A 12,721-nucleotide genomic window follows, 5' to 3' on the forward strand; every position below is an offset into this window, starting at 1 on the left:
CCCCCCCACAACTCCTTCCCCTCCGCTCTCACCTCGCGGCCCGAGGAGCGGCCCCGCCGGCGGTGCGGCGCTGCTGGGAGGCCGGAGGGAGGCGGGGAGCGGTGCCCGGGCAGGTGCGGTGTGTGGGGACGGCCCCGGACCCCGCAGCCCCCTCAGGAGACCACCAGCAGTCAGGGATCACTATTTGGCAGCATGTCCTCCCGGGCCGGTCTCCGCCGAGCGCGACCCGGGGATCACTATTGCGCAGGTGCCCGCAGCAGCTCAGGGCGCATGCGCGCGGTGCCGGGGCGGCGGGGGGGGGGGCCGGGATATGGCGGTGCCCAGAGCTGCCCTCACCGCCGCGCACGCGCACTGCGAGACTGACGCCGCCGGCCACGCCCACCGCCTTTTATAGCCGTGCGCCCGTCGCGCGAGACCGCTCCCCCCGCCGTGAGCACGCGCGGCCGGGCCGGCTCCTGCGCATGCGCTGTGTTAGCGTCCCTCTTTGTGGCAGGGCCCGTCCGTCCTGCTCTCACATGGGGATCACTTTGTGGCAGGCGTGCCCCGGCGGCCCTGCCCCTCTGCTGCCCGCTGGTGAATGCTCGTGTGGCAGCGCCGCGCAGCGTGCGCCCTGTGCCTCGCCAGACCCGCTGTTCCCGTGCGGCACCGGCTGCTGCTGTCGCAGTGCCGTTCCGCCGCGGGCTCGGCGCGGGCGGCGCTCTCGCTGCCCTCATGTCCGCCACAGAGCCCTGCCCCACACGGCCCTCGCAGGGGGCACCGCCTTTTCCCCGTCCCTCGGGAGGTTTCTGGGCGTGCCATCGCCCTTTTCCTCCCGGCTCCGTGAGCGGACACCTGCCTGAGGGAATGGCAGGAACCATCTTCCCTCACGGCTCCATGAGGGGACACCTGCCTGAGGGAATGGTGGGAACCATCTCTCCTTCCCTTACAGCTCCATGACAGGACACCTGCCCGAGGGAATGGCAGGAACCATCTCCCCTTCTCTCACGGCTCCATGAGGGGATGCCTGCCTGAGGGAATGGCAGGAAACATCTTCCCTCACGGCTCCATGAGCGGACACCTACCTGAGGGAATGGTGGGAACGATCTCTTCTTTCCCTCTGGTGTCCATGACAGGACACCTGCCTGAGGGAATGGCGAGTCCCATCTCTCCTTCCCTCATGGCTCCATGAGGGGACACCTGCCTGAGGGAATGGCGAGTCCCATCTCTCCTTCCCTCACGGCTCCATGAGGGCCTGGCTGCCTGAGACAATGGCAGGAACATCTCCCCTTTCCCTCAGGTCTCCATGACAGGACACCTGCCTGAGGGAATGGCAGGAACCATCTCTCCTTCCCTCACAGCTTCATGAGGGGACACCTGCCAGAGGGAATGTGGGTGCCATCTCTCCTTCCCTCACAGCTCCATGACAGGACACCTGCCTGAGGGAATGGCGGGAACCATCTCTCCTTCCCTCAGGGCTCCATGAGGGCCTGGCTGCCTGAGGCAATGGCGGGTGCTGTTTCCCCTCACAGCTCTGTGAGGAAGTGTTACCAAAATCCTCCAAAAACATTGTGAGAAATAAGACTCCACCCGTTTTTCACCGTTATCGAGTAAGGCCTTGCTCTCTTCTTGGCCCAGGCTCGTGTGTGGCTGGCAAAGTTGCTCCACACCCACGCTGAAACAAAACTTTAAAACTTATTTTTACATTTTAAGCACAGCAAGCAATTAATTTGTTGGTATAGCTCTTCTCTGCTACTTTGTAGTGGTTTGTAACCAGTGAAGCAAGGATGTCGTTGTTACCAGTCCTTAATTACCTGAAGGTTTGTAGAGAAGCTTATCCAGAGCAGCCTTCCCCTCCTCACCTCCAGCCTCGGGGTGAATTAATTCCACCACACACAAAGCACCCCAAGAACAGAATTACCCAGGTTCCACAGCGCAGCCACGCTTATTGAAATGGGAAATGCAAAATATTTTTGTCTTCTCTCTCCTTCTCCCAGGTGAGAAGTGCTGCTCCAGGCCAGGGGCTGCCACGTCCACCCACGGCTGGCTGCTGGATTATTGGGAATGTTCTCCGCAGTGTCCCAGGTTTTCCTGGCAAGCGAATCCTCCTCTGAGCAACCCTCGTGTGCTGCTGCATTCCTTCGTGTCCCCAAGTGCTGCCCGTGGTGACAGAGCAGCAGGTGATGCCGTGCTGATGAAGAAATGGCTCTGCGAGGTGCAGGGCTGGTGTTTGCATTCCCGTGCTGGCCGCACGCTTCTCCCGGAAACCGCCTTTCATCCCTCTCCCATTCCCGTTTCATGTTCCCACCTAAGCTGCGGATTTTTAGCGACGTGTTTCTCCTCTCAGAGCTGAAGTAGCAGAGGAAATTGCAGCAGCAGTTTTACAGCCAACAAAGAGATCTCCCCCTCCTCCCCGGCAGCCTCTCTGTAAACAGAACAAACAGAAATTCTCCTTTAATCCAGCACTGGCCAAGTGTCACTCTGCAGTGGGGAAGTCAAGTTCCTTTTCAGGTTCTGCTGATCAAAATCCTCTTGTTCCCAGGAAGTGAAAAATTAAATTGGGCACCTGTGGAAGTGGACGTGGGGTTTCACCTCTCCTCCCTTAGCTAAAGTTATTTAGGCTCAGCTCTGTCCCCCTTGGTGGCTGGCAGAAGAGAATTATTGTCACTTCTCCGTGTCTGGGACACGATTCTGCGATAAATAAACAATTCCAGCTGCTTGAACCTTGGGTATTGAGGTGGTGATTTTGGTGGTGTGTGAAGAGAGAGCTCTGAATTCCCGGCTCTGGGGACAATTCCCACCTGGATGGCAGCAGGCAGGTGGCATTTCCCTGCGACAAGGGACACCAAATGCTGCCGTACCCCCAGGTCTGGAGGTGTCACCCTCTCCCTTTGATTTCCACGGGAAGCTGATTAAACCGACGGCTCTGACAGGAGCTGTGCGCAAGAATTTTAACTAGCTGCTGCTTTTTAATATTCGCTTCCTCTTCGGGTTTAATTATTTTGTTCCTGCGTTTTCCCTTTCAATTTACTAAAACTCCAGCAATGTAATTAGGGAGAGCTGCCAGCGTTTCTCCGCCGTGATGAAACGGAGCAGCCCTGCCTCCAGCGCGGGGCTGCAGGACAGGATTCCAATCATTATCCCCTTATCCAGGAAGGATCTGCGGCACGGCGGGATCAGAGCTATTGAAAATGCAGCACTAATTAAACTCCCCTATCAGGAGAGGATGAAAACGCAGTTATTTCATTATTTCCTGGATTCGCCAGCTCTGTTGCGGACCCAAACAAACCCGCTGCAAACAAAGCCCAGCTCAATCACGGGGGAGACTTAATGAGGCTTTAATTTGTGCTCGCGGAGCCAGCGCGGGGTGCTGTCCCCTCTGCCCGTGCCAGGGGCACCTGTGGAGCCCATTTCCCATCTGGAGAGCACCAGGAGCGCTGTGCCACCGACTGCCAGGGCCAGCTCTGGGGAGACGCTCGCTTTGTGTGCGACTTAAATCGTTCGATAACGCGGCTACCGCAGGTTCCCATGGTTTCCTTGTGAAACGGTCATTTTTTGGTTACAGCCAATTAAGGAGCCGTTCTCTCCCGCTGGCGCCGGGGTGTTTCCATCCCTCGCAGATCTCCTGCTCCCCCCAGCCCCTCGGGAGGTTTCTCCTGTCACAGCAGCCCCGGCTCTGTCACCTCAGCGCGCCCCAGGGGACGCTCGGGGGCTGGGGACAGCCCGAGCTGCTGGATCCTGCGAGCCCTGAACCGTGGAGGGCTGAGCATCCTCCCGGCGAGGGGAGTGGAGAGCCTCGGGTTTTGCATTTTTTTTAATTTTGTACTTGCTGCAGCCCTTCTCCTCCGGGTGGGATTCACAGTGGAACAGCAAAACCTGAGCGGGAGGCTGAGCCCAGCAGGGCCAGCTTCCCTTCCCTGTGAATCCGCGGGGCAGGAGGGAAGGGAAACGTCCCCACCTCCAACAGCTCCTCGGGTGGAGACGGGCTAAGCAGTTATTTTGGTGTGTAAATAAAATATCGGTGTCTCTTACAGAAATTCATCAAATATTGATGGATTTTATGTACGTGTAAAAACGGTGGGGGAATTGGCTCCTGCCAGGTTGGAGGCAGGAAGCCAGAGGGTCGCAGGGTTTTCCTTCAGGGGGATTTGCCTTCCCTGGGAGGGGCTGGGATGGAATTCCCAGAGCAGCTGTGGCTGTCCCTGGACCCCTGGGACAGGGCTTGGATCCCCCTGGGACAGTGGGAGGGGGCCCTGGATGGAACTGGATGAGCTTTGGGGTCCTTCCAACCCAAACCCACTCTGGCATGCTGATCCCAAACCGCGACAGTCAGCACAGCCCTAAATCAGTGCAAACCCCTCGGGAGCAGCCCTTCCATCAGGGAATTCCTGCTGCTCTGCAGGGACAGTTCCCTCTCCAACCATTCCCAGTTCCCTGCTCTGAACGTTTCCCACCCAGATTTCCTTCCCTGCCTCCCAAACCTGCAGAAACCTTCCCTCAGTCCTCGCTGCTATGATTAAAAGCCACTTTTGTTTGGGAGAAAACAAACACCGCTTAAAACAAACGCTGCCCTGGAGGTTTCAGTCGCAGGGAATCTGCTGGGTTGCTATTTTTACCTGGATTGGAGAGGCATCAAAGCTGATTTTGGAGGAGAGGAGGAACTCAGCCTTTAAATTGACAACGGTGAGCGAGCAGCTCCCCCAGCCCTGAGCGGGCTTTGGTGCTCGTTAGCAGCGGCTCCTGATGAGGCTGCTCTTGTTTTCCAGGCTGCTTTTGATCCCTCTCTCATTAAAACCTGATCCTGCTGTGGAATTGTTTCCCCCTCCCCACACCCCGGCACCTGAGGGGTGGGGGAGCCCAGAGCGTTGTCCCCAAGCCCCCCAAATTCAGCTTTTTCCCCCTCAAACAGGAGCACAGCTTCCAGCACAGCTCCCTCCCAGCCCAAACTGTTCCAGGATTTTGTTTTCCCAGCCACGCTCACCACAAACAAATTAACAAACGAGGGGTTTATTCCCTTGGAATATTCAGGGTTTGGGATATTTGGAGCAGAGTTTTCTGCTGGCCACGGGGAGAGGTCTCTGCTCCTGCCCCGGGGCTGCCTCCAGGTCCCTGCTGGGGGCTCCAAACTGGGACTTTATGAGGGGAAAATCCCAATGTTTGATTCGATGTGGGGACAATTAAACCAAACCTGCAGGGAAGCAAATCATTAAATCATCAAATCATTAAATCATTCACCAGCCTGGAAACCTTTTCTTGCTGTCCCCAAAACACCCTGAGGTATTAAAAGGAACACCAAGATCCCAAGGGAATGACAACAATTCCTTATCCACCTTTACTCTCCCGTGACCAGAAAAATCATCACTTACAGGATTATCTCCATCCCTACAAAATATCCAAAATTTCAGTCCCCACTCCAAAAATTTCAGTCCCCTCTCCAAACATTTGAGCTGCTGGAGCTGCAGGAGGAGCAGCGGGGATGAAAGGAGAGGGAGCGGAGCTGCCAAATTCCCCCTGCGGGAGCCGGGCTCAGCTCCTCCATCCCACCTCCCCTTCCCGGCCCCGTCCTGATCCCCTGCCCCGGACGGAGCTTCCCGGGAGAATTCCAGCGGGAATTTCCCCCCGGGAATGTTCCTCAGGCCGGGAGGAGCAGGGCAGGATTTCAGCTCCCAGCGCGGCTCCAGGGGGCTCTGCTGGTGGCCGGGAAGGATTAAACACAATGAAAAAATTGGGGGAAAACGGGAGAAAAGGTGGATTTGCAGCTGGGCTTGGCTCCAGCACTGCTCGAGCAGGGGTGGCACTTTTTGCTGGGATTTTGTTTGGCTTCTCCCGGTGTTGGTTGGGAATGGTTAAAGCAGAGTTCCCCCTGCCGGTGACTGAGGCCGGAGTGGCTGAAATTGGGAACTGAAGCCAACAAAAGGCGGGAGGGAGGAAAATTGGGATCGGTTCAGAGCTGCTCAGCTCGGCCCGAGCCATCTGCACCTGTCCGAGGCACCCAAAAAATCCCCAAATCCTGCTCCTGCCCGGGAATTCCCTGCAGGAATGTCCTGGCCAGCCCTGGAACATTCCAGAGCCTCACTCCTGCCCCAGAATCCCTGCTGGGAAAGAGCTCCTGATCCCAAAGCTGCACAGGCAGAGGGAGCTCCCAGGGCTGAAAAAAACCCCAAAATCTTTGATTTACCTGGATTTGCATCCCATGAGCTGGAGAGGGTCTGGTCCAAGCTGGGACTGAGCTGGGGCAGGTGAAGCTCAGAGAATTCTGAGCTGCCTCCAGGTGCACTTATTGGGAATCATGGAATGGTTGGGGCTGGAAGGGACCTTAAATCCCACCCTGGGACACCTCCCAGGGACCCTCGGTCACTTCCTGCCAGCAATAAACCCAACAGGCCTTGGCAGCAGGAATTAAAATCCCTTTTGCCCTTCCCTGGCAGCACTTTGTGCATCCCTGGGAGGAGTTTCCTGACGTTTCCCCCCAGTCCAAGCCCTGCCTTGGGATGGGAAAAAGGAGCAGAGCCCAAAACCCACGGAACAGAATCGTCCCTCTCCCAAAGCACCTTGGAGAAGGAAAAGGCAGCAGAGGATGGAAATTCCTTGAATCCCACCCTGTTCCTTGGGGGTTTATTCCAAGGGAGAGCTGGATCCAGGCAGGAACACCCCCAAGGCTCTTCAGGAGGGGTCAGGAGCCCCAGAGAGCTGCTCTGGGAATTCCTGCTGGGGCATCCCAGGGGATGGCAGAGGAGCTGCCCCGAATTTGGGGAATTCTCATTTCCTGAGGCACTTTCAGATTTTCCTGCTGACACATCCCAGTGGGAGAAAATCCAAAGGGTTGCTCTGACCCTCTGGAAAACCCCACAGCTGGAAGGGGATGCCTCCAGCAAGGCTTTAATCCCAGGATCACCCCAAAGGACTGGGATCATTCCTCTCCCTCCCTGGAGAGCAGAGCTGGGCCCCCCAACGTCAGCCAAATCCCCAAAAAAAGTCCTGAAGAAGCGGCCATTGTCTGGTTTTCTTTAATAAAGATAAGAAGGATTTGTGTTTTCCTGTTAAGGCAAGGATCTGCTGCTGCTCGGCTCAGGGGGCAGCTCTGATTACACAAAAAAAGCAAAATTACACCTCAAACTAAAGGATTACATTTTAGAGACCATTCAGAATTAAAAAACCAAACCAAACTCAACCCAAAAATAAGTGCCACACGGCTTCCTTCTGATTCCCTGTCCTGAGTCCAGTTCCACACCAGATTCTGAGGTACAAGACAATAAATTAAAAGTTCATTCCAACTGCGGGATCAACCTCAATGCGACGTCTTCTTCACCCCCTTCCCGAATTTGGCATCGAGCCCAAGGCCTGGCAGGACACAAAACACGAGTCTGAGTTCTTCAAACCAGCAGGGAGGTGGGAATTTTGGGAAAAAACCAGCTGAACATCCCCAAATTCATGGAATGGGCTGGGGGGAAGGGACCGAATCGATCCACTGGGAGAGGCTCCCGCGGGTTTGAGGAGCTCCCAGGGCAGGGATCTGGGGAATTTTACCCCCAAACTCACCCAGGAACACCAGGACGGTGCCCACCCACTGCATGGGGCTGATGGGGTTGGCAAAGAGCACCACGGAGGCCAGGATGGTGAAGAACTTGCGGGTGGTGGTGATGATGGAGCAGGTCAGGGGCCCGAAGTACACCACGGTCATGAAGATGAAACTCTGCCCCGCCAGAACACAGCCCCTGTCACTGGCACTGCCAGGACAGGCAGCCAGGGGGAAATCCCAAAGGATCTCCCTTCAAATCCTGGTTTTTCCTGGGTTCAAGTGGGTTTGTGGCATCCTGGGATGGGCTGGAGGGGCCTTGGAGCTCATCCAGGGACACCTTCCCCTGTCCCAGGGTGCTCCAGCCTGGCTGGGACCTGCCAGGGATGGGGCAGCCACAGATTCCCTGGGAATTCCAGCCCAGCCCCTCCCAGGGAAGCAAAGCCCAGCCCAAATCCCGTCCCTGAGCCCTGACCTGGCCCAGGGCGCTGGTGAGGCCGAAGAGGAGGATGTTGGAGATGATGCTGGGATAACGCTCCGTGAAACTCAGGAACTCCCAGAGCTCCCCCGTGAACAGGATCCCTGGAAAACAGCCAGGAGCAGCCTGGATGGGGGTCCCCACCCTCGTGGGGGCAGGCTGGGCTCAGAACCCCCAAACCAGGCAGTGAAGCCCACAAACTCCCGCAGGAAACACCAGCAGCAGAAGCAATCGATCTCCTGGTTAATTAGTGAAAGAAAGATCATTAAGTAGGATCAAATTCCAACAGAACAGTCCCCAGCAATTAATCAGGAGTGCAAATCTTGGAATGGTTGGGCTGGGAGGGATCTTAAAGCTGCTCCAGTGGCAGGGCCAGCTCCCAGCCCTCCTGGGCTCCAGTCTGTGCTCCCAGCTGGAGCAGGAGGAGAGCCCAGGGAGGGGCAGGGCTGGGCCAGGAGCAAAAACCCAAAAATCCCCAACAGAACCAAGCCCCAGAGGGCTCCAGGCCAGGGCAGGGCCCGGATCCAGCCCTGGCTCCTCACCTGCCCCCAGGAAGAGCGTGGACCAGAGGTTGACGTTGAGCATCATGTGGTTGGAGCCCGTCTGGTAGTGAGCCCTCATGTGGTCCTGGGACACCCCCGTGAGCCCGTCCAGGGTCAGCGACAGCAGCTGGGCAGCCACAGACACACAGACAGACAGACAGACAGACGGGGACACCGTCAGGCCCCGCTCCTTCTCCCCAGGGGAAACGGCAATCCCTCCTTTCACAGCAGGGACCCACAGGGATTGTCAGGGGGGCTGCAGGCACAGGGGGCTCCTCTCAGCACGCCTGGGAGCCCGGGTTTGTCCTGGGGTAAATCCCACCTGGGAGCCCGGGTGTAACCTGGGGTAAATCCCACCTGGGAGCCCGGGTTTATCCTGGGGCAAATCCCACCTGGGAGCCCAGGGTTTATCCCAGGTGTAAATCCCACCTGGGACCCCAGGGTTTATCCCAGGTGTAAATCCCACCTCAAACCCTGGAATTTATCCCAGGTGAGACTAAATCCCACCTGAGTGTTTATCCCAGGAGTAAATCCCACTCTCAGGAGTAAAGACCCCCTGAAACTCTGGAATTTATCCCCGGTGCAAATCCCCCCTGAAACCCTGGAATTTATCCCAGATGAGGAGTAAATCCCACCAGAATCCCAGGATTTCTTCCAGAAATAAATCCCACCTGAGTGCCCCGGGGCTCCTCCCAGGTCCCAGCACTCACCAGCAGCAGCTCCCCGTAGCCAAAGATGTGCTCGGTGTCCCCTGTCCCCTTTTTGGGCTTGTAGAGGAACAGGGCCACCCCCGCCACGATGAGCAGCACGCACAGGTACTTGGCTGGGGGGTACCTCTTCCGCAGCAGGGTCACCCCCAGCAGCATCACTGGGAAAAGAGAATCAGGAACTGCCCCAAAATCCACCCACAGGAATTCAATCCCCAAAAAGTCACCCCCAGCAGCATCACTGGGAAAAGGGAGGTCAGAAACTGCCCCAAAATCCACCCACGGGAATTAAATCACTAAAAAATCACCCCCAGGAGCATCACTGGGAAAAGGAGATCAGGAACTGCCCCAAAATCCACCCACGAGAATTAAGTCACCCCCAGGAACATCACTGGCAAAGGGGAGGTCAGGAACTGCCCCAAAATCCACCCACGGGAATTAAATCACTAAAAAATCACCCCCAGGAACATCAGTGGGAAAAGGGAGGTCAGGAACTGCCCCAAAATCCACCCACGAGAATTAAGTCACCCCCAGGAACATCACTGGCAAAGGGGAGGTCAGGAACTGCCCCAAAATCCACCCACGGGAATTAAATCACTAAAAAATCACCCCCAGGAACATCACTGGCAAAGGGGAGGTCAGCAACTGCCCCAAAATCCACCCACGGGAATTAAATCACTAAAAAATCACCCCCAGGAGCATCACTGGGAAAAGGAGATCAGGAACTGCCCCAAAATCCACCCACGAGAATTAAGTCACCCCCAGGAACATCCCTGGCAAAGGGGAGGTCAGCAACTGCCCCAAAATCCCCCCCTGGGAATTACATCCCTGAAAAATCCCCCCCAGGAACATCAGTGGGAAAAGGGAGGGCAGGAACTGCCCCAAAATCCCCCCCTGGGAATTACATCCCTGAAAAATCCCCCCCAGGAACATCAGTGGGAAAAGGGAGGGCAGGAACTGCCCCAAAATCCCCCCCTGGGAATTACATCCCTGAAAAATCCCCCCCAGGAACATCAGTGGGAAAAGGGAGGGCAGGAACTGCCCCAAAATCCACCCACGGGAATTAAATCAATAAAAAATCACCCCCAGTAGCATCTCTGGGAAAAGGGAGGTCAGGAACTGCCCCAAAATCCACCCCTGGGAATTACATCCCTGAAAAATCACCCCCAGGAACATCACTGGGAAAAGAGAGGTCAGGAACTGCCCCAAAATCCACCCACGGGAATTAAACTTGTAAAAAATCACCCCCAGGAACATCAGTGGGAAAAGGGAGGTCAGGAACTGCCCCAAAATCCACCCACGGGAATTAAACCCCTAAAAAATCAGGAGCATCAAACCCCCCAAAATTGGGCGATTCTCTTACCTGGGATGGGTTTGCAGGACTTGCCCAGGACCTGGGAAGGGAAGAGGGGTGTCAATGATCCCCACCCCAGAGTGAGACCCCAAAAATGAGACCCCAAAAATGAGACCCCCAAAAATGAGACCCCCAAACTCCCCGGGGCAGCCGAGACCCCACAGGCAGAGCTCAGCCCCCTCCCCAGGGAGGGACCCCAGCTCCCTGCCCGGTGACACTGCCACCACCCTTGGGGAGCTCTGTCCCTTCTCAGAGCCCTCCCTCACCCCCAGCAGGGACCGGGACACGAGAGTGACCCCAGGAAATGGTGGGTCGGGGTCACAGCCAGGGACCCCTCAGTGTCACAGCCAGGGTAGGGGTCACAGCCAGGGTCCCCTCAGTGTCCCTGTGCTGGGTGTCCCCCCATGTCCCAGCCCTGTCCCTGTGAGTGGGGCAGCTGTATCCTCATGTCCTCCTGTCCCCCTGGGTGGGGTGGCTGTCCCCGTGTCCCCATGTCCCTGTCCCCGTGCCCACCTGGGTGGGGTAGCTGTGTCCCTGTCCCCGTGTCCCCCTGGGTGGGGTGGCTGTGTCCCTGTGTCCCAGCCCTGTCCCCATGTCCCTGTCCCCCCGTGTCCCCATGCCCACCTGGGTGGGGTGGCTGTGTCCCTATGTCCCAGCCGTGTCCCTGTCCCCCCGTGTCCCCCTGGGTGGGGTGGCTGTGTCCCTGTCCCCATGCCCCTGTCCCCCCGTGCCCACCTGGGTGGGGTGGATATGTCCCTGTCCCCATGTCCACCCCCGTGTCCCCCTGGGTGGGGTGGCTGTGTCCCTGTCCCCATGTCCCTGTCCCCCCGTGCCCACCTGGGTGGGGTGGATATGTCCCTGTCCCCATGTCCACCCCCGTGTCCCCCTGGGTGGGGTGGCTGTGTCCCTATGTCCCAGCCGTGTCCCTGTCCCCCCGTGTCCCCCTGGGTGGGGTGGCTGTGTCCCTGTCCCCGTGTCCCAGCCCTGTCCCCATGTCCCTGTCCCCATGTCCCCCCTGTGTCCCCGTGTCCCAGCCCTGTCCCCGTCCCCCCGTGCCCACCTGGGCTGACGAACTGCAGGGCGGCGTTGCTGGACACCATGGCACCCAGGTAGGACAGCGAGCAGGCCCCGTACAGCCAGCCCCGCGTGCGGTCCGGCCGCGCCGCGTCCGTCAGGCGGATCACTGCGGGACAGCGACGGCTCAGGAGCGGCCCCGGGCCCGCCACAACCGGCCCGGGGCTGCCGGGGCTGCCGGGGCTCCGCACTTACGGAGCTTGGCGAAGGCGGCGTTGATCACGCACTGGATGAACACGAGCGTCAGCGCGTACTTGAACTTCTCCTGCTTCGCGCCCTCCCCGTAGCGGCCGCGGGTGCTGCGGGACGGACAGCGGGACACACGGACACCGGTGACACCGGGACGGACACCGGGCAGAGCGCCCGTGGCACGGGAAGGAGCGGCGCGCCCCGGCTCTGCCCCGGTCCCCGGTCCCCGCTCCCAGCCCCGGGTGTGCCCCTGGCCCCGCGCCGGTGTCCCCGCGTCCCCCCAGCCCCGGTACTCCGTGCTCCCGCAGCTCCAAGCCCCGGTCCCGCCGCGTCCCGGCCCCGCTCCGCCCCGGTGCCCCGGTGCCCCTCACATGCTCTCCTGCAGGATGCCATAGTAGAAGTAGCAGGCGAACACGCCGAGGAAGCAGACGGGCAGGCGGAGGCGCTCGGGCAGCCCCGCGGCCGCGCTCGCTCCCATGGTGGCGGCGGGGCCGCTCAGCGCGGGCGGCACCTCCAGCGCCACATCCCGCGGCGCCCCGGGCGGCCTCATCGGCCCCGCCGCGCCGGGGGAAAGGCGGGCGAGGCGAGCCGGGAACAGCGCGGGACAGGACGGGAATTTCACGCCGCGATCTCTGAATCCTTCCCGGGGCTGCGCCCTCCGCGGTTCGGCCGCGATGGGACCGGGGGTGTGGGGGGCGGTGCAGGCACTATCGAGGGCACCCCAAGCTTAGGGGCCTTCGCTATGCACGGCGCGCGCAGGCGCGCCGCCCGATGTGGAGAGCGGCGATTGGCTGCGCTGAGGGGGCGGGGTAAAGAAACGGGCTCTGATTGGTGATCTCGGGAAGAGGCTCCGCCTACTCTGTGCGACACCGAGCGGGGCTTTCG

At 58.9% G+C, this 12,721-nt stretch overlaps 2 protein-coding genes across 3 annotated transcripts in view; both read right to left on the reverse strand.

Annotated features, from left to right (window-relative positions):
- LOC121347635 (speckle type BTB/POZ protein) overlaps window positions 1-340 on the reverse strand; it is a 20,416-nt gene extending 20,076 nt beyond the window's left edge. Inside the window, exon 1 of one of the 2 annotated variants that reach the window (XM_041426432.1) lies at window positions 33-340. The gene's annotated coding sequence lies outside the window, so the exon portion shown is untranslated. The remainder of the gene's footprint in view (window positions 1-32) is intronic. The other variant, XM_041426431.1, reaches the window with a different exon arrangement.
- A 6,627-nt stretch (window positions 341-6,967) lies between these two features.
- Window positions 6,968-12,395, reverse strand: SLC35B1 (solute carrier family 35 member B1). Its single transcript, XM_041426423.1, has 10 exons — window positions 12,208-12,395; window positions 11,843-11,946; window positions 11,642-11,756; window positions 11,087-11,102; window positions 10,583-10,613; window positions 9,223-9,380; window positions 8,513-8,639; window positions 7,968-8,074; window positions 7,516-7,669; window positions 6,968-7,317 (listed from the first exon to the last, which is right to left on the reverse strand). Exons 1-10 carry the CDS (start codon window positions 12,384-12,386, stop codon window positions 7,265-7,267), a joined length of 1,044 nt encoding a protein of 347 aa, XP_041282357.1. The 5' UTR covers window positions 12,387-12,395; the 3' UTR covers window positions 6,968-7,264.
- Window positions 12,396-12,721: the final 326 nt, after the last annotated feature.

Source organism: Onychostruthus taczanowskii, unplaced genomic scaffold (genome assembly GCF_017590055.1).
Source record: "Onychostruthus taczanowskii isolate IOZ18803 unplaced genomic scaffold, ASM1759005v1 scaffold91, whole genome shotgun sequence".
In the NCBI taxonomy this organism is placed as follows: Eukaryota; Metazoa; Chordata; class Aves; order Passeriformes; family Passeridae; genus Onychostruthus; species Onychostruthus taczanowskii.